We start from the raw sequence: 26759 nt of genomic DNA on the forward strand, positions 1-26759 counted from the left end.
TGCCAGAAGGTTGGCATAGTGCACATATATGGCATTGCAATATATCACAACATGAACAGCTGTACATGACAGATACTGAGTGAGTGAGTTAAGGTTTTCACCACACTCAGGAATGTCCCAGCCATATGATGGGATAATGTTAATTATCCAGTCTGGACAAGACAATCCAGTGATCAACAGCATGAGCATCAATCTATGCAATTGGGATATAATAATGTGTCAACCAAGTCAGCGAACCTGTCCACCTGATCCCATTAGTCACCTCTTACGACAAGCATTATGAGATACTGAAGATATGCTGGGTTTTGATATCTTTATATGTTCGCATTTTTAGCAGCATTTTTAACTAAAAGTCTACTTCAGGGAATACCTAGGTAAGTTCCTTTTGTATGAGGGGCGGTGGGGTAGCCTAGTGGTTAAAGCGTTCGCTCGTCACGACGAAGGCCCGGGTTCGATTCCCCACATGGGTACAATTTGTGAAGCCCATTTCTGGTGTCCCCCGCTGTGATATTGCTGGAATATTGCTAAAAACGGCATAAAACCATACTCAGTCAGTCAGTCAGTCCTTTTGTATGATCTGTGTGTTCTGGGACAGCTCCCAGAAACTTAAGTCGGAACCATGGCAATCATTCATATCTATAGCTATACAGAACTCATATCATTTTATAAACATGATTATGTATACACTTCTTAGATAACACATTCTCTAACTGAATTCCAACAGAGACATGAAAATAAACCTTTGAATAACAACATTACAAAGTTTACCCTGATTTATGAGTAAACAAGTGTGTTTTTAGGGTAACTGGATTATTTATATGGACACATTGTGGTTCTGTACATCCAGAGCAAAAGACTTGCATGACATACTCCTGAACCTGCAACAGGTAGACCTATTATTTATGTTGAATGGATGAATAACAGATTGATTCTCAACAGAACATGCTATTAAAAAAGGACTGACCTGAACTACCGAGTACACAGACATGTTAACAGCGTGTGTACACACAGGACAAGTCCTTTCTTCTACAGGCATGTGCTGATGCATTGCTGATAGAAATCTAGCAGAAGACATGTGAAATATTTGATCAAAAACAAAATCCACAGTATCAAGTACATGTATATCTGGATGATATCATATATTTTAATATGTTTTTTAAATGTTGCATCAGTTAACTATTGTTTCTACATCTGTACAAATCCACATCGCAGATGTAAATATTAAGTGAAAATATTTCACTTCAATTTAATTTAATAGGGGATGAGAGAGGGCTATGCAAATCATTACCAATTTATGAATCAAATGGAATTAATGCATAACATCAGTTGTATTTATTTGATATTTTTTGATAACTTGATAACTTTTCCCACTTGACAGTCATGAAAATGTAACAATATCAAAAACAAAATGTGAGAATTTCAGAACTGAAATTTCGTTTGAATGTATCTATAATGCATTTGTTATGTTTATGTAGGATCTGAAATATAAATAAAATATTTTCCACAGTTGCCATTTAATGGAAAGTGTCTTGCCGGTCTCAGACATTTGATGCTGAAATTTAGATGACTATCAACGTGAACCATGCTATCAAACGTAAACATTATATTTTTAACGTATTGTTGGCGAGAAAACGTTTTGCTTAAAAAACGCTTTATTTTTCTAGTGAGTATCCATTATGAAGTTCATTAGAGTAGCCGCCCTTTGAATACAACCGCGGGAAATAATTCGTGTTTCCGTGTTAGTAAAGCTGGTTGTTTACGGTGAGTGTTTCTTCAAGACAAATCACAAATGAAAAGATTGAATGTTAGATCCCATATTTCATTATTAGGATGCGCCCGGTGAGATACATACGTGTACTTTAGGTACGCCTTAATTCTCCAAGTTCAGTTTGATACGATTACGGGGATGGTGTGAGAGATAGAATTCTGCATCAGTCACTATCGCAGGTGTTACTGTCAGTTGAAGCGATGTAAGTAAGACCAAAGTCTTTGGTAAGACTAAGTGTAAGTGGCGTTTTGGAAAAATATTTGTGCACTTACATGTTTCTATTAATTTATCAATGACGTGCTTATAAAAATAAACATTGTCCCTTTTGAATTATTCCGATTAAACATCTCGGTAAGGGAAAGATTTCCGCCCTTAACCAACCCGTTTTTTGGAAATTTGTGTTTGTGAACCCTTGTATCTATAAACAAGGTATTTTATCCTACCCTACACCAATGTATAATGTGATGACATCTCATGGATATATACATTTAGAGAGTGGTTCATCCCAAATATATAACATTTGTTACAACTTTCTAAATGTCATTGTGTGTATTCATAGCTTTCAGCTGGTGAAGACATGATAATTTACACTTGTCAGAGGGGTACACAATTTAAAGGTCACATGCAACGCAAAACACAAGTTTGCAGATTCTGATACCTTTCGGTATGGAAACAGTAACAAATTATCAAAAATGCAAATTCAACTTATAAAGTTGAAAAATAAAGCAATGAATACCCCCTGCAAAATCGGAGTTCAAACGATTCACTAATTTCACCCCGCGCTGGGGTGAAAAGTGGTTTGAACAGCTGTGCTGCGCTGTGCCTATAGTGCATGCGCAGTGATTAGGTTCGCGCGCCTTGAACCGGGAAGGAGACGCGTAAAAACACAGCAAGTGATGCGTGCAAGGATTATCGCTGTGGCCGAAGTTGGAGAACAAGAGATGTTTATTGTGATAAGCAGTCTCTGTCACAGACAAAACTCTCAATGTCTGTTTTATTGACATCTATGTGTCTGCCTGCCTGTCTGCTAATGACAATATGTAATACACAACTTCAATCATTGACCACATGCAATTTGAACTTAACACCTATCAGGCTATGCACCATAAACAAAATACATTGATTTATGGCTCGTTCACCTGAGTTCTGTCTCTGTCTCATTATGAAATTACACAGACAGGCAGGTGTGATACTTGTACACATGACATGTTATTATGTCTGTGGGTTGCAAACAAACTGCGTCCATTTTTCTGGGATGACTGGATCGGACGGAAACCGGTGCAAACTCAGATTGTCAGTTTCAAGTCCTGCATTGTACTTGGACGAACGATAGTTTCCAGTCACACAGTAGTTCACCATCTCAGTATTTGTTGATTGGATCGAACGCAAATGCAGAGAGCATGTATTTACAAAACCCAACATCTCTATATACATTCTTTATGGATAACAACAGGAAATTACAGATATAATTAAATGTTTGCCACTGAATAAAGCTGCGGGTCCAGACAGAGTAAGTCATAAGCCCCATTATTTTTAAACGAAACTGCTCATACAATAAGTGCTCCATTATGTTTGCTTTTTGAATTGTCATTACGAAAAGGTGTGTATCCATCAGAATGGAAATTAGCACATGTTATGCCTGTATTCAAGAAAGGTGACAAAACTAAAGCATCAAACTACAGACCGATATCTCTTATAAGTTGTGTCGGTAAACTGTTTGAGAGAGTTGTATTCAAGCATATATCTAACTATTTCAACGAGAACAAGTTATTGTACAAATACCAAGCTGGTTTACAAGCTGGGAGTTCACCTGTCCATCAATTAATTGAAATATATCATCAAATATGCCAAACTCTAGATGATAAGGACCAATATTGTATGGTCTTTTGTGATGTTTCGAAGGCTTTTGATCGTGTTTGGCACAGAGGGCTTATAAGGTAGATTGTTAGAGTGGTTATAATTACATATGTAATCGCTATCAAAAGGTCTTTGTTAATGGAGCCCTGTCTAAACCAAGGTTACTCCAAGCTGGCGTCACACAGGGATCAGTGTTGGGTCCGTTTTTATTCATTGTTTATGTAAATGATATTGCTGATGACTTAGATTGGAGTGGAAGCCGCGGTGGCTGAGTTAGTTAGATCACTGACTTAAGAGTGTAGGCAATTAGATGCCTCACTCGGAGAGTGTGGGTTCAAATCCTGCATGGGGCATAAAGTACTAGATTCTTTTTCAGAAGAAGTTTTCCATGGGGTAAAATGTACATTTTAGAATCCTATGACAGTTGTAACAATATTTTAATACAAAATATTTACAAAACAAGAAACTCGTTTAGGTAACTCTCGCCATCTACCTCATACCTCTACAGGTTTGTTTGAATTTTTACTTTACTGAAAAAGTGTAATCACAAATATAGCATATGTTATACCTAGACCAGCATGGATACTGATATATATCCAAAGCGGAATCATAAAGTTGCCAATATATGTATTAGCTAATAAACTAAGTTTATGACATTACAGAGATAGTCTGTATAAATTGCCTGCTAGGGTGCTTAGTTTACAACCCAAGACATACCCCAAATTCAGAACACATGTCACAAGAAATGGGAGATGTTTGACTTGTTTGATGCATGTCATTGTATCCAAGTTGTGGAGATCAGTGCTCTTGATGTCAGTCACTGGATTATCTGGCCCAAACTGAATCATACAGCTGAAATTGCCAATTCAAACAACAAACAAGCTTAATTCTAATCATTATCATTGTGGACGTTTTGCAAGGCCTTTTTCATTTCAGGCACAAGGACTTCCACTGTGGTGTAGTGGTTAGAGAGTGGATGGTCGTGGTTTCGATCCTTGGCGGCGTCATACCAAAAGATGTTAATAACCAGCTTAAGTCTAGGCTAGTACAAGCAGCCACGCATACACATGCATGCATGTCATCATATGAGCAAATATTCTTAAGATAAACGTTAAACCCCATTTCACCTCACCTCATTTCAGGCACATTGAAATATGGGTAAGAAGAAGGCTAAAGTGACTGCCAAAACCCCATCGTCGGAAACCTCCATAAAGATGATTCAATCAATTTTGAGAAAACGACTTGCACAAATGTCAAGCCCTCCAGAAATACAAGGATATACAAAGGAGAGACAGTAAGTCAACCGTCTGTGTGGTGACACTTGTGGTTATTATATTAACAGGGCTCCAGATAATTTTTCAACATCAGGAGTACGTACTCCTTATTTGTTCAATATAGGAGTACTGGAAAACCTTAAGTGTACATTTAGAGTACTGAATGGAAATTAATGGACTATCAGTAATCTTGTGTTTCGTTTCATATATGCACCACAATATGGCTACTCTTGTGTAAACAGGTCAATAAACAATAAAACAATACTTTTTTCAGATAAATATGCCTGTAAATGATTCTAAGACCATACACCATTGCTGTGGTGCGTATCTGCTACGTTTTTTCTAAATTATTTCCTACCGTGCTCGTTATATTTTTTATCCGTACATATGCCGATACGTCCCTTATCTGGAGCCCTGTATTAATATGGAGAATTCATGCTCAAATCTTTTTTGATGCTGGATATGCAAATATACTGATGCAGCAATATAATCATCATTGCTATATATATTCCTGTATGTGAATATTTTGGATTCATGCCTTGATGACTTGACTGACACCTGTCATTATCTCTAACGTTTCAACCATAAAATGTTTTGAAGCTTCCCTGAGGCCTTGAATGTTGTAACTTTGATCAAACAACTTTAATATAAAGAGCATGCTCAATTTAGTCTGAAAATTTTAAAATATTGGTTTCATTGAGTTTAATGACCTGAGTATCTTTCAGACAACTGTTTGACCTGCTGAAGAGGACGACAGTATCTGGAGAGAGTAACTCTGTGCTGCTGATCGGGACCCGCGAGGAAGTGGCAAAACAATGGTAGCTACAGCAATATATTAACTTGTAGACCCATTCTTGTCACTCGCTGACTTGGTTGGCACATGTCATCGTATCCCAGCTGTTGATCACTGGAATGTCTGGTCCAGACTGGATTATTTACAGACCGCTGCCATATGGCTGGATTACAGTGGAAGCCCTCTAAACCGGCATTCGGTGGGACTGGCAAAAAATGCCGGTATAGAGGGCGTGCTGGTTTAGGGAACATTTCCCTTTTCATCTTGAGAATGATCTTCCGTGTGCCACTTTGAACTGTTGATGTCTTCCATCGTGCCAGATAACAATCTGATACCATAAACTCGTTGACTCGTTCTGAAGCAAACTGAATAGCTTTCTCTTTCAAAATAGGGCCAGAAATGGGCATGTGTTTACTGCGGGCAGTCAAAAACCAATCATGCCTCAGTGTGTTAAGTTTGTGAAATGTACTGTGTTCATTCACACGGCAATTAATTTACAATACAAGTGACACGTGTCACTCACCAATTTACCTCGCCTACTTAGGCCTAATCCTTATCCATACTCCTTTTATCAGACAACATCAATGAGCTTAATGCTGATGGTAATCCACCGTGTTGTTAATATACGTTCAGCCAATCAGCCAATCAACAGGAGAGCATAGATATTGGATGCCGGTTTGGAGAGCGTTAATTACAGTAAAAAAGTCAATTGGACGGTCTTTGTTGTGCCGAAATACGGAATAGACTGACGCCGGATTAGAGCGCGTGTAAATGATAATAAATTAACTAACTCCTGCCAGGACCAAATTCTAGTGCCGATATTGAGAGCATGCCCGGATTGGAGGGCTGCCGGTTTAGAGGGCTTCCACTGTATTGCTGAGTGCAGTGTAAAACTAAACTTACTCACTCCGAAATTTGTACATTGCCACAGGTCACACAGCTTTCGTAGCTGCTGAAATTTACAGTAGAGACTGATATCCCTCTGATATGTTACACTAGAATCCAGTTACAGGCAGTTCAGACTGGATGTTGTCAGCCCCAATCACAGACTTGTGTGTTTCACCTCAGTGGTAAATGTCTGCGGCGACTTTACAAGGACGACTCAGATTGGCAAACACCAAACCATTTACCTAGCCCTAATTCCAGTCAATTTCACACCATATGTTTGGGTGTAGAACATTTTCACAACAATATAAGTACAATTCACATTGTACATGCTTCTCCATAAAAATCATCATCTTAACCCCCCTAGCCATAAATTATGAACGGTCCCTAAGTGTGTGATGATTGGTTCAGTTTGAGGTACTGAGCTCAATGCATTGCTGTTTCACCAGCCAAGTTAACATAAGGTAGGGAGAACTGCATGTGCCTGTCATGTTTAGTGGAGGTACTGATGTCCATGGTGACTGTTTCACCAGCCAAGTTAACATAAGGTATGGAGATCTGCATGTGCCTGTCATGTTTAGTGGAGGTACTGATGTCCATGGTGACTGTTTCACCAGCCAAGTGCATGTGCCTGTCATGTTTAGTGTAGGTAGTGATGTCCATGGTGACTGTTTCACCAGCCAAGTTAACATAAGGTACCGAGATCTGCATGTGCCTGTCATGTTTAGTGGAGGTAGTGATGTCCATGGTGACTGTTTCTGTTAAATTCGGAGATCTGCATGTGCCTGTCATGTTTAGTGGAGGTACTGATGTCCATGGTGATCACCAGCCAAGTTAAATGAGGTGCGAGATCTGCATGTGCCTGTCATGTTTAGTGGAGGTAGTGATGTCCATGGTGACTGTTTCACCAGCCAAGTTAACATAAGGTATGGAGATCTGCATGTGCCTGTCATGTTTAGTGGAGGTACTGATGTCCATGGTGACTGTTTCACCAGCCAAGTTAAATGAGGTACCGAGATCTGCATGTGCCTGTCATGTTTAGTGGAGGTAGTGATGTCCATGGTGACTGTTTCACCAGCCAAGTTAACATAAGGTACCGAGATATGCATGTGCCTGTCATGTTTAGTGGAGGTAGTGATGTCCATGGTGACTGTTTCACCAGCCAAGTTAAATGAGGTACCGAGATCTGCATGTGCCTGTCATGTTTAGTGGAGGTAGTGATGTCCATGTGTGACTGTTTCACCAGCCAAGTTAAATGAGGTACCGAGATCTGCATGTGCCTGTCATGTTTAGTGGAGGTACTGATGTCCATAGTGACTGTTTCAGCTGCTGAAGAGTGTCCTGTCTGAGCTGAGGGAAGATGAAAACATTAATCAGAACTTGTTGCAGGTGCATCTCAATGGTAGGTGCTCACATACTAGTCTCTTCCTGTCTGTAGACTCCTCTGTCAGATCTGTTATCTTCAATGTTATTAGTGTGTAGACTCCTCTGTCAGATCTGTTATCTTCAATGTTATTAGTGTGTAGACTCCTCTGTCAGATCTGTTATCTTCAATGTTATTAGTGTGTAGACTCCTCTGTCAGATCTGTTATCTTCAATGTTATTAGTGTGTAGACTCCTCTGTCAGATCTGTTATCTTCAATGTTATTAGTGTGTAGACTCCTCTGTCAGATCTCTTATCTTCAATGTTATTAGTGTGTAGACTCCTGTCAGGTCTGTTATCTTCAATGTTATTAGTGTGTAGACTCCTCTGTCAGATCTGTTATCTTCAATGTTATTAGTGTGTAGACTCCCTGTCAGATCTGTTATCTTCAATGTTATTAGTGTGTAGACTCCTCTGTCAGATCTGTTATCTTCAATGTTATTAGTGTGTAGACTCCTCTGTCAGATCTGTTATCTTCAATGTTATTAGTGTGTAGACTCCTCTGTCAGATCTGTTATCTTCAATGTTATTAGTGTGTAGACTCCTCTGTCAGATCTGTTATCTTCAATGTTATTAGTGTGTAGACTCCTCTGTCAGATCTGTTATCTTCAATGTTATTAGTGTGTAGACTCCTATGACAAATCTGTATTTTTCTAGTATGTAGGCCGCACTGTGACTAGCCGCCACTATTGTTTTACAATATTCCCTCTGCCGTAACACATGTTATTATGTGTGGGTATTTTAGGCCTGCTTCAGACAGATGACCGAATTGCCCTGAAGGAGATCACAAGGCAGCTGCAACTAGAGAACACAGTTGGAGACAGAGTATTTGTAAGTAAGTGATCCTGACATCTAGATTAATGGGAGTCCCTACAATGAAGTGTAGCTTGGGGGTATTTTGGTGAGGAGTATGGGTCCCTAGCAATCTATGCCTGTCTCAAATAGCAAATGGATCGTCTGGTTAGACTCAGTGACTTAGATTATCATTTTATCCCATTTGATGCTCATGATATCAGTCACTGGATTGTTTGGTCCAGACCACATAATATAGCTGTATAATTGCTGAGTGTGGAATCAAATGAACCAGCCTTTGCTTAAGCACTTTTGACCCTTAAATGTTTACAAAAACTAATGTTAAAATCTTACTAGTTAGGGACTGTTTTACTGCTATGACATCGTTCCCAATTGTGCAGATCGATGCTCATGCTGTTAATCACTGGATTGTCTGGTCCAGACTTGATTAGTTACAGACCGCTGCCATATAGCTGGAATAATGCCGAGTGCGGCATAAAACTAAACTCATTCATTTACTGCTATGATGGTATTGCTGTGATCAAAACCACTATGGCAGTAATGTGGTGGTACTTTTATGCAGATTCACTTTCTTTACACCACATGTCGTTCATAGTGAAGTTTTTTAGGAAGTTAGAGGTGGCCATTGAGTGAAACCCTAAGGCTGGAAGACCTGAAGTAACATGTGACCTAAATATGTCACAGTGAAATTATGTTTCTGTATAGACCCATAAAGATCCTGGTTACAATTGGACTTCAGCAACCCATGCTTGTATGAAGCGACCAATGGGATCGGGTGGTCAGACTCACTGACTTGGTTGACACTTGTCATCGTAGCCCAGTTGTGTAGGTTGATGTTCATGCTGTTGATCACTGGATTGTCTGGTCCAGACTTAAATATTTACAGACTGCAACCTTATAGCTGGAATATTGCTGAGAGGAGCATTAAAACAGAAAACAAAACAACAACTGTACTGTGTAACACTACATCAATAAAGGCCATAATATATCAGTTGAGTTCTTTTATATCATGTGTATTCTTTTCCAGGGTTCCTTTTCTGAAACTTTGCAGTTTCTTTTGGATGCATTAAAAAAGGGTAAGTTAGGGACCGTTCATAATTTATGGCTAGGGGGGTGATGATGATTTTAAGGGGGTCACCCATTTTGTTCTGGGGAGCTAGAGGGGTCATCAATTTTGTACACACGCATTACTAGGGGTCATCAATTTTGTACATAAAAATATGTTTAAACTTATGCTTATAATTATGGGAAGGGGAGGGGGTCATTGATTTTGTACATGACATGCAGGGGGGTCACTTATTTTGTACATAAATTTTAGGGGGGGCATTCACATTGAACATGCTTCTCCATAAAAATCATCATCACCCCACCTAGCCATAAATTATGAACGATCCCTTATAGTATACTTTGAGAAGCATCATGCTCCTCTGATATGGCTGAAATATTGCCGATGTGACGTTAAATAATAACTCACTCAATCATGCTCCTCAGATGCATTGTTGTTAAACTCCTCCAAAACGATACACAAGTATTTCTGTAGGTCATAGGGTCAGACTAACTTTTGAATCTTCCGGTTCTTTAGTTAACTTATGGTTATATATGTATCATTTGTATTTTATTACCGGACTAATTTGTCTGACGTCCATCAGAGACGTCTTTTCAGAAAGATATTGAAATCTGTTTATGGCTGCAGCCATTTTTGTTCAAACTGTAGAAGGGGCAGTGGAGTAGCCTAGTGGTTAAAGCGTTCGCTTGTCACACGGAAGACCCGGGTTCGATTCCATCATGGGTAAATGTGTGAAGCCATTTCTGGTGTCCCTCGACGTGATATTGCTGGAATATTGCTAAAAGCGGCGTAAAACCATACTCACTCAAACTGTAGAAAATTTGGGTTTGCTTTGACATATAGATACAATGTGTGAAACCGATTTCTGGTGTTCTCCACCGTGACATTGCTGGAATATGGTTAAAAGCAGCATAAAAAATACTCATCGTTGTCAGCACTGTTCTTGCAGGGAGCAGCCAGTCATCCAAGCCGATTCTGTTTGTGTTGGATGAGTTCGACTTGTTTGCTCATCATCGGAACCAGACATTGTTGTACAACCTGTTTGACGTGTCGCAGTCAGCACAGACGCCCATCTGTGTGGTAGGAGTCACCTGCCGCCTGGTAAGTGTGGACTAATTTCAGGGTCAGAGGGCATTCAGTTATCTAAGGCTTATCTATTGGTCCCTTGGGTGTTGCAGAAACTGTGGAGGAATCAAATTCCAGGTTTGTTCTGATTGTTTCTGGAGATGACAGCATCATACCTGTCCTCATCTGAGAACTACATCATATCATTGAAATGAACTGCCTTGCTCATCTTAGCCATCCCTATACCCAGTTTGGATTCTACTTTCAAAGTAAATTTAAACTTACCAGGATTTTTGAAACGTAGTATTTTTGTGATTTTAATTTTGGCTAATTTTTCCTACAATCGCCAGGGGCTGAAGGGATGGTGTAAATCCAACTAGGGTCCATGCAGGTAGCAAATGTACTGTAAGTCCCCATGGTCCCATGTATGGTGATCTACCTTCAGTTGTTGGCGTTCAATAAGCCTGTTTTTATATTGTATTGTCCTCTATAGTGAAATTGTTTTAGATTTAATTACTAGTTTTAAATATATATCTGTGATAGTCTAGTTGTTTTACTGTCCTTTTTGACAGGTGTTGATAATTTATTTTTAATCATTATAAATCTATAACTTGTTTCAGTCACGATATGGCTGAAATATTGCCGATGTGACTTAAAATCTTAACTCACTCACTGTTTGGATTCTGATCTTGAATTCGTCCCCACCAAACTTGAACAGGCTGTGTTTTTTGTTGCTCTTAATATTGCTCTCTGGATTGTCTGGTTAAGACTCACCAGGCTGCCATCATATTGTTGCATCATTGATTAGTGCAGTGTTAAACAATAAAAGGTCACAACCCTGTACAGAATGTCGACAGTTATGTTTGAGCTGTATGTTTCCCTAGGATGTTATCGAGCTGCTGGAGAAGAGAGTCAAGTCCCGGTTCTCCCACCGCCAGATCCATCTGTTCAACACCCACGGCTTCTTCGACTACAGCCAGGTGTGCATGTCCTACCTCAGCCTCACACCCGGGGAGCTGGACGAAACAGTCACTGAACCATGGAACACACACATACAGGTACATTCTACTGACATTGCTTTATTACTGATTTTGCCCAGGAACTTAGGTAATGAATTTCACTATTTAGAGTTGCCTCCCTTAGCTGTGCCAGGACCTGCTGATCACAAAATACTGCTTAAAGTGTTTCAACAAGTCACTCAAGATTACATTTCTCAAGTCAGTGGTAAGTGGACTTAGCTGGTCTGTAAATCGAGCAGAGAAAATTTTAAAACCCATCTCTGCCATTGCTCAAAAACAAAATGTTAAGCCCCAAGATCTGTTGGTTTGCAGGAACTTGTATCAGAACCGAGTGTAAGGGATGTGTTACAGCGACAGTTCAACCTCAACAAAGATGTCCGAGGCCTCATTGCATTGTTGGTGAGTACCAGTGACTTGTTTTGTTAGGAAACATTGATACAAGGAAACAGTTTCTTCCATAGTTGTATTGGACAGTGGTGACCCTCAGGAGGACTTTTGTCCTGGGTTCGAATACTGTTTTGCCCACATTGTTTTTCAATCAGTGTCAGCACCACACCCATGCTCGATGGGTTCACAAAGTGGCAGTGTTAAACCGAACTTAATCGGTTGGAATTATTCAAGATCTGTCAGTGACAGTGCATTTGGTGCATGGATTGTCATTGTCACCTCCAGTACCTCGTGACTGTACATCTTGCAGGGGTGGAAATAACCCATTGCCCGACGTCCGAGTCCAGTGTTTTTTTCTGTCGGGCAAGCAAATTTGTATATCACACTGTACCGGTGTCCAGTTGATTTTCCAATGTTAATTATGTTGTTTATTTAAAAAACAAGAAAACGGCCAGTATAGTGGGAAAATTATCAGGTAGAGTGATTTTACATGTGCCACTGTACCAGAGTACACTAGCAATTTTAAAGTTATTTCCACCCCTGTCTTGAGGCACCTCATCTACCTGCTGGAACATGTGCCATCATATCTGAATGACATGGATCAATGATTATGCAGTCAACCACTGGTTTACCTGGCCCAGGGATGAATATTTAGAGGCTCAAGTGGTATTGGACTTATTTTTCGGATGATGAGAGAAATATCACCGAAGTTAGCATGCGACAAATAACCAACATGTTCGTTTTTGTCCTGTATTACAAATAGAATGAAAGAAAATGAGTTCAGAGCTTCTGCTTCTGGTAATGCAGACAAGCAAAGGTTTCTTATAGCTCCTTCCGTGTTCTGTTATTGCTGACCATGTTCTGTTCCAGACACACCCGATATGTAAACTGTCTCCGACTCACCCAGTTCTGGAGGCAGGGGATTTCCTGGACTCATTCAAAAAGCTCACAACAGACACTAAGTCTGCCATGCTGCATGGTAAGTCAGCAGATGTTCATTCGTTGGTCCGTCCGTCCGTCCGTCCGTTGGTTCGTCCGTCCGTCCGTCCGTCCGTTCGTTCGTTCGTTCGTTCGTTCGTTCGTTCGTTCGTTCGTTCTTTCGTTCCCTTTAGCAAAGTGAGGGTTGTGCTTAGGTTATTACCTCGATATAACTCCCATACCCCGATATGGATTTCCAACTATGGTAGCACTAGGCTTGCTTTGTACATAGGGAAGAAGCTATATGATGGAGGTCGGTGAATAGTCGAGTCTGGATGAGCATCAATTCCCACTATTGCAAAACAAGTGATTGATTGTGAGTTAAATTAGACAGGTGTGTGGTAATGATTATGTAAACCTTTATGATTGCATGTGGACAGTGGAGTTGTAGTGATTCTATTTGCCTGTGTGATGATCATGGACAGGTGTGTTGTAGTGATTGTATACTCAGCAGCAAAAGAAACAGTACAAATTCAAAATTAGATAGGCACTGTAATCAAATCATTAATGAAATGGACATAATAAGCGTATCAAAAACATTTTTTGTGTACAATATCTTGACACATCAATGAATAACTCAGCTCAATTTCAAGACATTACGTGAACATTTGCAGTCCATTCAGACCCTTGACTTCAGTATCTAGTGTGATCACCACGAGCGGCAATAACTGCAGCACAGCATCTATGCATGGAGTGCACCAATCGATTGATGAAGGCCATTGGCACCTTGAACCACACTCTGAGAAAGGCCTGGCGCAATAAATCGGCTGTGTCCGGCCTTGGTATGACATTATTCAGTCTCCTCTGAATTTCATCCCAAAGATGTTCAGTTGGGTTTAAATCAGGACTAAGGGCTGGCCACTGCATAATGTTGACACCGTTCTGCTGTAGGAAGTCCCGTGTAGCTCTGGCAGTATGGGCCCGGGCGTTGTGATGCTGGAAAATGTTGTTCCGGAGACGTGCGAAATGTGGTGGGACGTGGGGTCTGAGAGCTTGGTCGATGTAGCGCACCGCTGTGATGCCGCCTCCTCTCCCTGGACCAAGGTTCTGGAACACCACAGGACCCACTCTCTGGTTCAGGCCTATTCCACCCCATACCATGTTGCTTGCACCTCCCCATGAGTCTCTTTCCATAAAACATTGGTCTGAGTAACGCTGGCCACGTCATCGCCATATTGTTGTTCTGCCATCTGCAGTTGATACGCAGTACCGACTCTCATCTGTGAACAGAACAGTTCTCCATTGCCTGTATTGCCAGTTTTGGTGTTGTAGGGCAAACTGTAGACGGTAAGGTCTACGGCAATGGAGGTTCCCGCTGTTAAGACGTCGGCGTACTGTATCAGTACTGATTGGTATTCCGTGTATTCCCACTGTCTGGTGTGCTGTTTCGGATGCCTGCATGAAGGGATTCTTTCTGTACATGCTGTCGCACAACATGGCGGTCTTGTCATCTTGTGGTCACCCTTGGCGATCATTTGCGGTGTTGGTGGCCCGGAAAAGTTGCTGCAGCCAGTAGATGGTCCGAACGTTGACCTGGAAGTGATTGGCAACGGCTTGTGCAGTGTGGCCAGCTTCAAGTCTTCCTAGTGCCTGGTTCCTCTGTGCTGTCGTGAGTCACGGCATCCTGCTGACGTTGTAATGTGAATGTTTTAACCAGGTTTGGGGGTGCATTTTATAGGGCTGGTCCTTGTGAACAGCATGTGCAGCATGAGTTGCATGAAAAACATGGAGAACACTGTACCATCTCAGAGATCAGGTTGCGTTCTTGAGACCATTTCCTGGGTTCCATTCTGAGTTTGGGAAGGAATGTCTTTGCTCAGGTAAAGTTGGAGATGGTGTCAAAATATACAATCAAAACATTAAATGAGTTTACAGTTATCTGTTGCTGCGAAGGAAAATTCCAAACTGACGTTTCTTTTGCTGCTTAGTATATTTCCCTGTATGATTGTCACGGACAGGTCTGTTGTAATGATTGTATTTGCCTGTATGATTGTTCATCAACAGGTGATATTGTGGTTGTATTTACCTGCATGATTGTTATCCCCGCAACGCGTTTTGCGGGGGGTATTAAAATGGACTCTGTCGTCCGTGTGTCCATGTAAAGTGCACATTTGTCTTTTCCGAGCATAACTCTAAAACCGTTCAATATTTCTTCACCAAACTTGGCTCATAGAGATATCTGGTGGTGAACTGGTGCCTTTTGGTTGTTTTGGATTTCTGAATAAAATATTTTTTGCGTTTCCATGGCAACAAGTTTGACTTAGACTGAAATTGGTGGTAGTACTCTTTTCCGGAGCAGAACTCTAAAACCGTTGAATGTTTCTTCCCCAAACTTGGCACATAGATAGATCTGGTGGTGAACTGGTGCCTTTTGGTAGTTTTGGATTTCTGAATAAAATAAAAAAAAATGCGTTTCCATGGCAACAATTTTGACTTCAACTGAATTTGATGGTAGTGCTCCTTTCTGGAGCAGAACTTTGAAACCTTTCAGTACTCTCCTTCCACTTAGCTACATACACGCCAACACATTTGACATAGTCATAACTCATAGACATATTCATTAAGAGTATTTTGCCATTGCAGGGGATATGGACGACTTTGTCTTCTTGTTCATGAACAGGTGTGATGTAGCGATTGCATTTACTTTAATGACCTTTCCTGGACAGGTGTCTTGTAATCATTGTATTTACCTACGCGACTGCTCGAAGACAGGCATTGCATGAATTTCCCAGATGTTTTGTGGTAATTGCATTTGATGGTGTGATTGTTGTTGCGCAGGTGTTTCTATCTTAGAGCTGTGTCTCATCATCTCAATGAAACACCTGATGGACATCTACGATGGAGAGCCCTTCAACTTTGAGATGGTCTATAGTGGTACGTATATCATGTAGCACAGGTCATGACTTTCATGAATCTGGCTGGGACCAGGTAATCCCAGCCCCTTTCAGGTGGTCTATAGGTAGGGTTAAAACTCTTGACTGTGAATGTAAGCTGGGGAAAGTGGGGTGGGCCAAATGCCAGCAGTTATTTTCCAATCAAGACAGAGAAGGATACTTTTATCCAACTTATCAACTGAAAGAAATGCTGTTTATCAGACATTTTATGAAATATCTCTTGATCACATAATGTATCGTATATTACCATAGATAAGCTGACCCCATAGATAAGCCGACCCCCAAACTTGACCCTTAAAATCAGTGTCAAAATGGTATGTTTCATACATAAGCCGATCCCCCGTGATGGGGACCTAATCGCGGCAAACACAGACCACAGACAACTGGCTGTTACCAATAATTATAACTTTGGTCCACATTATTCAAAGAATTCACAATCATATTGCGTCTACAGTCCGTTTGAGTCAGAAACGGACCGATGAATTGCAAATTTTATCATTGTACAAAATTGCCACATAAATATAAATAGTACACATGTTTATTATTTACTAATACCCAACAGCTTTCTTATATTTGAAAATTTTCCGGACTCCACCAAAAAGTTGTTTAAGAAACTATCATTAAAATTTTGACACAGTTCACTATTTGTTACGAGGGAGGAGTGCAGAAAGGGACAGCCAGGTGTTAGAGAAGCCGTGCACAAGTGCCCACCAAGTTATTGATTCATTAGCCTGTGCTGTGCCGTCTCCATCCTTTCTCGCACACCTGGCTGTCCCTTTCTCTGCACTCCTCCCTCGTAACAAATAGTGAACTGTGTCAAAATTTTAATGATAGTTTCTTAAACAACTTTTTGGTGGAGTCCGGAAAATTTTCAAATATAAGAAAGCTGTGTGGTCAATCCATCACAAGCGTTCACTCCTGCAGAAGCAAACAGTCAACCAATTCTATGTATCAAGTCATTGATATCAACATGATTCTTCACATCAAGCAACATTGGAATTAATCCAGCCTACAGCAAGGAACTCTTGCCTTGATTAATGCATTAGAGCAGGTGATGACCTTCGCGTCAGCAATGCACTGTACCATCTCAGAGATCAGGTTTGCGTTCTTGAGACCATTTCCTGGGTTCCATTCTGAGTTTGGGAAGGAATGTCTTTGCTCAGGTAAAGTTGGAGATGGTGTCAATAATATACAATCAAAACATTAAATGAGTTTACAGTTATCTGTTGCTGCGAAGGAAAATTCCAAACTGACGTTTCTTTTGCTGCTTAGTATATTTCCCTGTATGATTGTCACGGACAGGTCTGTTGTAATGATTGTATTTGCCTGTATGATTGTTCATCAACAGGTGATATTGTGGTTGTATTTACCTGCATGATTGTTATCCCCTGCAACGTGTTTTGCGAGGGGTATTAAAATGGACTCCGTCCGTGTGTGCGTTCGTGCACATTTGTCTTTTCCGGAGCATAACTCTAAAACCGTTCAATATTCTATATTGGCTCATAGATAGATCTGGTGGTGTTCTGGTGCCTTTTGGTTTTAGTTTTGGATTTCTGAATAAAATATTTTTGCGTTTCCATGGCAACAAGTTTGACTCAGACTGAAATTGGTGGTAGTACTCTTTTCCGGAGCAGAACTCTAAAACCGTTCAATGTTTCTTCACCAAACTTGTCACATAGATAGATCTGGTGGTGAACTGGTGCCTTTTGGTAGTTTTGGATTTCTGAATAAAATATTTTTTGCGTTTCCATGGCAACAAGTTTGACTTAGACTGAAATTGGTGGTAGTACTCTTTTCCGGAGCAGAACTTTGAAACCTTTCAGTACTCTCCTTCCACTTAGCTATGTACACGCCAACACATTTGACATAGTCATAACTCGTAGACATCTTCATTAAGAGTATTTTGCCATGGCAGGGAATATTGATGACTTTGTCTTCTTGTTCATGAACAGGTGTGATGTAGCGATTGCATTTACTTTGATGACCTTTCCTGGACAGGTGTCTTGTAATCATTGTATTTACCTACGTGACTGCTCCAAGACAGGCATTGCATGAATTTCCCAGATGTTTTGTGGTAATTGCATTTGATGGTGTGATTGTTGTTGCGCAGGTGTTTCTATCTTAGAGCTGTGTCTCATCATCTCAATGAAACACCTGATGGACATCTACGATGGAGAGCCCTTCAACTTTGAGATGGTCTATAGTGGTATGTATATCATGTAGCACAGGTCTCGACTTCCATGAATCTGGCTGGGACCAGGTAAACCCAGCCCCTTTGAGGTGGTCTATAGGTAGGGTTAAAACTCCAAGCTCTTGACTGTGAATGTAAGCTGGGGAAAGTGGGGTGGGCCAAATGCCAGCAGTTATTTTCCAGTCAAGATAGAGAAGGATACTTTTATCCAACTTATCAACTGAAAGAAATGCTGTTTATCAGACATTTTATGAAATATCTCTTGATCACATAATGTACCGTATATTACCATAGATAAGCTGACCCCCAAACTTGACCCTTAAAATCAGTGTCAAAATGGTATGTTTCATACATAAGCCGATCCCCCACGATGGGGTCCTTATCACGGCAAACACAGACCACAGACAACTGGCTGTTACCGATAATTATAACTTTGGTCCACATTATTCAAAGATTTCACAATCATATTGCGTCTACTCACACATCAAAATTAAGAGTAGTTGACAGAAAATGGATAATATATTTTGTTTCGCTGACTATCATACTTATTGTAGCTGAACGATCACATGTCAACTAACTGGCTTGCTTATTTTACCCCATTCCATGTGCGTACAGCTTCCACTTACCACGTTTGTGAGGGTATGTTTTTCGCTCCAACCGCGATAGCCAATTTCACATCATATTATCAACAATCACGAACTATTTACCGCCTCGTTTGCCATGGACTTCAAGTTTACAGTAACATCAGTAAAAATGTGTGAATTTAAATGGTTTGCTTATTATCCCCCGCCGCGCGTTTAGCGCGTAGCGGAGGATATAGTATTAGGCTCCGTCCGTCCGTACGTACAAATTAGAATATCTTAAGAACCGTTGACTAGATTCTTTTCATATTTGGTACCTAGGTTCATCACAGAATAAGAAAGGTCCCAGTCAGGTTTGGTGACCTTGACTTCATTTGACCTACTTTTTTCTTGTCAGCTTAGATATCTCAAGGGACATTCATTGTTTCATATTCAACACCCAGTCAGAGGCCCAGTTGACTTTGATATCTTCACGTAAATTTCAAGGTCATGGCGACACTTTGAAGATTTCAGCATGTTAAGCTGCATGTTAAGCTATCTGAAGAACTGTTCACTGGATTTTCTTCATATTCAGCACCAAGCTTTTATCTAGGGAAGGCGCAGGGCCCAGTCCATTTTGGTGACCTTCACTTAATTTTCAAGGTCACAGCGACACTTTGAAGATTTCAGTATGTTAACCTGCATGTTAAGCTATCTTAAGAACTGTTAACTGGATTTTCTTCATATTTGACACCAAGCTTCATCTAGGGAAAGTGCAAGGTCCAGTCGATTTTGGTGACCTTCACTTAATTTTCAAGGTCACAAAGACACTTTGAAGATTTCAGCATGTTAAATTGCATGTTAAGATAGTCAGCAAGATATCGCAAAAAACATTCACTGGATTTTTTTCATATTTGACACCAAGCTTCATCTAATGAAGGCCCAGGGCCCAGTCAGTTTTAGTGACCTTCACATAATTTTCAAGGTCACGGCGACACTTTGAAGATTTCAGCATGTTAACCTGAATTCACTGGATTGTCTTCATAGACTTTCAAGACTTCCCTCGAATGTTTTTCAATAAGCGATTTCTTTAGTACCATTTTTGCATATTTCATACACTATGACATTCATGTCAAGGTCAAAGTCAGTCTTGAATACTTGTGTGTTTGAACAACTAAAGAGAAGATATCAAGAGAGGTTGACTGGTCATGTTTTTGTTGACATTTAACTTCATCTTAAACTTTCATTACTTTATAAGTTTGATTTGATACTTCGCGACGGGGGATTATGTAATCTTAGTGACAATGCTTGTTTTAACCCATTCCATGTGCTTACAATTTCCGCTTACCAAGTTCGTGAGGGTACGTTTTTCGCTCCAACCCCAATAGCCAATTTCACATCATATTATCAACAATCACGAACTGATTACCGCCTCATTTTCCATGGACTGCTAGTTTACAGTAACATCAGTAAAAATGTGTGAATTTAAATGGCTTGCATATTACACCTCATTCCATGCGCGTACAACTTCCGCTTACCATGTTCATGAGGATTCGTATAACCTTAGTTTTGATTATATATATTTTACATTTATAGAGAAAAACCTGTAATTAAAATTACACAATGCTAGGATATATTTCTTTGGGTTAAATAATGGTATTCTGTATTATATTTTACTGATGACTGCGTCAGAATTCATCCCGTTATATTATTGTGCATGTTTTAACTTGATCACCGGGAAACGTGTGCACAGCTGATTGCTATTTCCAGCTCAAATACACATGGTAATCTTAATCCCTGCAAATAATACAATGCCCAGCAAAAACAACTTAGAACTTAAAAGGTAAATACTCTTGTCTAGTGATGTTTAATTGCAAATTTGACGTCTTTACTGACAAAAGTCGTCTTCTGTTGTTTGTTTGTTCACACGAAGTGATACGATGTTGTTTTCTTTGCCCTGGAATAAAGTTTAACGAAAGCGTAACCCATAGATAAGCCGACCCCCGTCTACAGACTGCTTTTTTTGTTCCTCAAAATTCAGCTTATCTACGGTAATATACGGTAATTTAAGAGAGTATTCTTAAAGGAGTTGCGGTTTATGAGCACCTCAGTAGTCTTATGGTCCTGCACATTTCATTGTGTAGATCATGTTTCATTGCAAAATATGTCTCTAGAGAGGAGCATTCTATAAAATATCAGAGGGACATTGTATGGAGTACCCGTTGTACAGATGTACTTTCTCTAGAGTATCCTTTGGACAGAGGGACTCTATAGAGTATTCCTGAACACAGGTACAGAATATGCAGGATATTCACCAAAAGGGGAATATTCTGGAAAATTCATGCTTCAAGGTTTTTCCTTAATTCAATATTCCATGTTAAGGAAGGCCCCATAAAAGCAATAGAGTGACATCACTAGAGGTATGTAATGGTATATCATGTAGCAGTTGTAAGTTAAAAGAAATCCCGGTTTGGCCCAGGTCAAGAAAACGCCTTCATTAGTGACAAGTAAACTGGTTACTCCATCACAAGCGTTCACTCCTGCAGAAGCAAACAGTAAACCAATTCTATGTATCAAGTCATTCATACCAAACATGATTCTTCACATCAAGCAACATTGGAATAAATCTCAGCCTACAGCAAGGAATTCTTGCCTTGATTAATGCATTAGAGCAGGTGATGACCTTCGTCAGCAATGAGATCTATGGTGACTTTGATGTTTACATTTCAGAGTACCTGAAGTTCGCACAGAGGAAGTCCAGTATGCAGGTGTATGAGAAGCCTGTTGTGTTGAAGGTAAGACTTACTACAATATTGGGAAATCTTTTGCTGTGTACCACGATGCAGGGTTAGAAATAAGGAACTTACTACTTTCATTGAGGATCCTGTGCACTGTTACAGTGAATTCCACTTATGGACTTCTTGTTTAGTTCACATGCAAATGGCCTTTTGGAATGTTCCTGAAACACAACTGATATTGTAGATAGAAATTCTGGGTCAAGAAACTGTGGGCTATTAAACCTGGAACTTGAGCATATGATCTTTTCAATAACCAGCTGTTTTTCAATATTCAGGCATTCGAACATCTGATTACGTTGGAGTTTATTCGGGCGTTGGATGGGTCGGGGTCACGGGTACAGAAGGAATACAAGCTGATGTCACTGCTCATTCACCCCAGCCAGATCGTGGATGCTCTACAGAAGTACCCTAACTGTCCCACAGAGGTCAAGCAGTGGGCCGGCAACTCTGTGGTCTGAAATACCCCAATTGTCCTGAAGAGTTTGAGCAGTGGGCCGGCAACTCCTGTGGTCTGAAATACCCCAATTGTCCTGAAGAGTTTGAGCAGTGGGCCGGCAACTCCGTGGTCTGAAATACCCCAATTGTCCTGAAGAGTTTGAGCAGTGGGCCGGCAACTCTGTGGTCTGAAATACCTAATTGTCCAATTGTCCTGAAGAGTTTGAGCAGTGGGCCGGCAACTCTGTGGTCTGAAATACCCCAATTGTCCTGAAGAGTTTGAGCAGTGGGCCGGCAACTCTGTGGTCTGAAATACCCCAATTGTCCTAAAGAGTTTGAGCACTGGGCCGGCAGCTCCAGGGTATGAAGTACCCTAATTGCCCAAAAATGATCAAATCTTGTCTGATGGGAAGAGGTAACAACTTCCTGTTGTGTCATATTGGGGTTGACAGAGTTGTGATGACCTTGACTTGTTGGAGATTGTTCTTGAAGATATATGACATATGGATGTATGTTTTGCAAGATGTGACATTGTTGCTGAGGTTTGTTTGAGATTGTTCTTGATGATAAATGACATATGGATGGACGTAGTGCAAGATAAGTGACGTAATCGCTGAGACTTGATGGAGATTACACTTGAAGAAGAAAGACGTTTTGGTGTGGACTGTGGGCACAGTAACAGTTGTGAGTGGACTTGGTGACTGTATCCTAGGAAAATGAAATAGTCCTTTCAAGGAAAATATTGTTTTCACATGGTACTTGTCCAGTGAACCGCAACATAATCAGGAACAATGTTGCAAAGTTTACTGCATGACAGTTTCTGAGCCAAATTGGGCAGTCCCATGTTTGCACATTATGTCTACTTGCGACTACTGTATCGTCATTAGCAGTCAACATATCAATGACAAAATATTGATATGACCATGACAGAAAGAAATTCATTGATCTGTGTAATTATTTGGATGTATATAATAAAGAATGAAACATCTACTGATTTCTGATAATCTTGTATTTTTGGCTGTAATTTTGGGTCCTGCTGTAATGATTGCAGATTTGTGTTTGCTTGAATTTGAACTCCTCCTCCCTCAAATAAGGTCAAGGTCAATGGAGGTCAAACTATGTAGTATGGTTATAATTTCATTAAAATTTCGATGACTTTATGAAAATTCCATTCACCCATGATAGACTCAGTAATCAAACCTGTCATAAATCATTATTGTAGCAAATGTCGCATTAGAGGTCATTCACTCATATCATATGTAAGTTTAAGTAAATGTAGTTTCATTCTTTGACTATGGGATACATGGATGATGTACGGAAATCTTTGTAACACCACTTAACTTTGCAACAAGAAATCTTTTCACACGATTCATGACCCTGATAGTCAAGGTCATTCATCATGAAACGGGCAACAAAAAGTATTTTTTCTAAAAATTTTATAAATCTTCTTTTGTGTACCTTCCAGGTAATGTCAAGGTCATTAGAGCACAAGTTAGGACAGAGGATTCACATTTCATGACATTTCATCTTTATTCATTAGAAATTGAATGTTTGGCAGTTAGATAAACTCAAGTAATTATCAACTCAACACCTACACGATGTCATGATTGTGTCCAATATCAAGTCTGCTTTTTAGGTAACTTATTCATGGTATTCTCGTATGTGATTTGGTCACAATCATGCTGTGTGAAGTAGGTATGAACTGACGGAGTAATGTAAGTTAAACTTTGACCCAGCTTATTCTTTCATCTTGCTCATAGTAATCATTGGCTAGAATCTGCTTGTAAACATGCATTTAGTTAAAGTTTTCAGGCTAGAATAGATCCCAGGTACTTGTGCTTGTTGTAAAGGATCAAGTTGTTGGCACTGAGAGATCAAAAGGCACTGTAATCACATGTGGTGTGCCACAGGGATCAGTCCTTGGTCCAGTCCTGTTTGTGTTATATACCGGATATGTCGGAAGGATAACTACAGACCACACAGTTTCTCATCATGCCTACGCTGATGACACCCAGCTCCTGAAAGCATTTCATCTGTCGGATCTATCTACGTCTCTTCAGTGCATCGCTGAATGTACGCAGGACATCAAGTGCTGGATGACAGGAAACATGCTTAAACTTAATGACACAAAACAGAAGCAGTTCTCATTGGTACAAAGCAACAACTCAGCAAGGTCAAAACCGACACCCTTACAGTCGCCAGACTCTGACGTCCGCTTTCTGATGTGGTTAAGGACTTGGGTGTCCACATCGACTCTTCCTTGACTCTGGATGCTCATGTTAACCGCCTGAGCAGGACCTGCTACTTTCACCTAAGATCCATTGGTAACATTCGGGCAATACCTGACAACTGCTGCAACTCAAGCCCTTGTTCGAGCTCTTGTTACATCTAGGCTTGATTACTGTAACAGCATCCTTTCAGGCCTCAGTTCTAAACTCCTTTGATAAGCTTCAGAAGATCCAAAATACTTCCACCAAGCATCATCAGCAAGACTTCTAAACGTTCCCATATAACACCAGTGTTGAAAGAACTGCATTGGCTACCAGTTAGGGCCAGAATTGACTTTAAGATCCTCTGTCTGACGTACAAGTGCCTCCATGGTTTGGCTCCCTCTCCTACTTGTCTGAACTCCTACATCCCAGATGTCCCCAAGACGCTAACTTAGCAGCCAAACACACAAAACCGACTGGTCATCCCATCCTACAAACTGAAATCCTTCGGACACCGATCATTCTCTTACTCCGCGCCTGTGCTCTGGAACTCTCTCCCATGTGCCCTTAAAAGCTCTGCCACAATTGACATTTTTAAGTCCAGACTTAAAACCCACCTTTTCTCAGTATATTATGTATAACTTCATCTGTAAATACTCCAGTGTAAATATTCTGTAGCGCTTTGAGCATGCCTTAGGGTGTGGAAGGGGCGCATTATAAATATGCATTTATTATTATTATAAGTATTCAGGCCAGAATAGGTCCCTAGATACTTGTGCTGGCTGTAGTAGATCATGTTTTAAGGCTAGATTAGGTCCCAGGGTACTTTTGCTGGCTGTAATATATCCAGTTTTCAGGCTAGATTAGGTCCCAAGGTACTTGTGATGCTTGTAAAGGATCAGCTTTTCAGGCTAGAATAGGTCCCAAGGTACTTGTGGTAACTGTAATGGATCAAGTTTTCAGGCTAGAATAGGACCCAAGGTACTTGTGCTGGCACAGTTGGGTTACATGGGCAAGCCAAAGCTTGTGCTTGTGGGTTTAAATCTCGGTTTGCTAAGATGATATTTCTAGGTTTGTCAGCACCATTTTCAGGTTTCACAAAATCTGAAGCTTGCATCAACTTAGGCTTGCCTCCAACCTTGTATTTGGGATGCCATGTTGTAAAATACTGTTTAATGTAGAATTAAACACACACTCTCTTAATTTAAAAGAAAACAATCTAATTAAGTAAAAAATATTATTTTATTGTGAAATCATAACAATCATGTGATATGTAAAATAGGTGAAGATTATTGTTAAAACTTGGGATAACCATAGCCCCAGCCCCCTCAGCTAATGAAAAATAAACAATAGTCCTGTATACATTAATGCTTAACAATTGATGCTGGATAACCCTGCATAACTCAGGGATTAGAATATAGGAACACATTCAAACACAAATACTTATATCTCCAAGCAAGTCACTGCAAAATAACACTTTGTACCCTACAGGTATAAACACCACGATAATGTAATGATGATAACTGGAAACCTGGGGAATGCCTAAGGTATAACTACTTATGTCTGGATACCATGAACATGATCCATGAGCAAAGACCATATTGGATATGATGAAAACGCTGAAGGCATAATGAGATATTACGCGTAAGGCAAGAATCATATTCAATATTGGATGAATGAACAAGCTTAAGGCATAATGAGATGTGTAAGGCAAGAATCATGTTTAATATTGGAGAGATGAAAAAGCTAATGGCATAATGAGATATTATGCGTAAGGCAAGAATCATGTAATATTGATTAGATGAAAACTCTTAAGGCATAATGAGATGTGTAAGGCAAGATCGTATTCAATATTGGATAGATGTAAATGATCAAGGCGTAATCTTATAAGAAGCATGTTCTATATATTTTATGTATTATGTATGGTGAAAACTCTGCAAGTGATAAAGGCCATATTTGATGTTGGAAATCATAAACAATGCTCAAGGAATATAGACCATATTTGATGTTGGAAATCAAAAACAATGCTCAAGGAATATAGGCCATATTTGATGTTGGAAATCATAAACAATGCTCAAGGAATAAAGACCATATTTGATGTTGGAAATCATAAACAATGCTCAAGGAATATAGACCATATTTGATGTTGGAAATCATAAACAATGCTCAAGGAATATAGACCATATTTGATGTTGGAAATCATAAACAATGCTCAAGGAATATAGACCATATTTGATGTTGGAAATCATTAACAATGCTCAAGGAATATAGACCATATTTGATGTTGGAAATCATAAACAATGCTCAAGGAATATAGACCATATTTGATGTTGGAAATCACGA

The 26759-nt window shown here is 40.0% G+C and overlaps 1 protein-coding gene across 1 annotated transcript; it reads left to right on the top strand.

The window, feature by feature from the left end:
- The first annotated feature begins 1696 nt into the window (after positions 1 to 1696).
- On the top strand, positions 1697 to 23201 carry LOC124259574 (origin recognition complex subunit 4-like). The gene is given in 14 exon segments (XM_046693729.1): positions 1697 to 1761; positions 4768 to 4919; positions 5625 to 5691; positions 5694 to 5717; positions 7904 to 7979; positions 8746 to 8831; positions 9841 to 9889; positions 10829 to 10980; positions 11829 to 12002; positions 12276 to 12362; positions 13221 to 13329; positions 16107 to 16202; positions 21704 to 21768; positions 22047 to 23201. Coding segments are annotated over 13 exon segments (1308 nt in total). The 5' UTR covers positions 1697 to 1761; positions 4768 to 4779; the 3' UTR covers positions 22230 to 23201.
- The last annotated feature ends 3558 nt before the right edge of the window (positions 23202 to 26759 follow it).

This window comes from Haliotis rubra, unplaced genomic scaffold (genome assembly GCF_003918875.1).
Source record: "Haliotis rubra isolate DU_JTF1 unplaced genomic scaffold, ASM391887v1 Scf73, whole genome shotgun sequence".
In the NCBI taxonomy this organism is placed as follows: Eukaryota; Metazoa; Mollusca; class Gastropoda; order Lepetellida; family Haliotidae; genus Haliotis; species Haliotis rubra.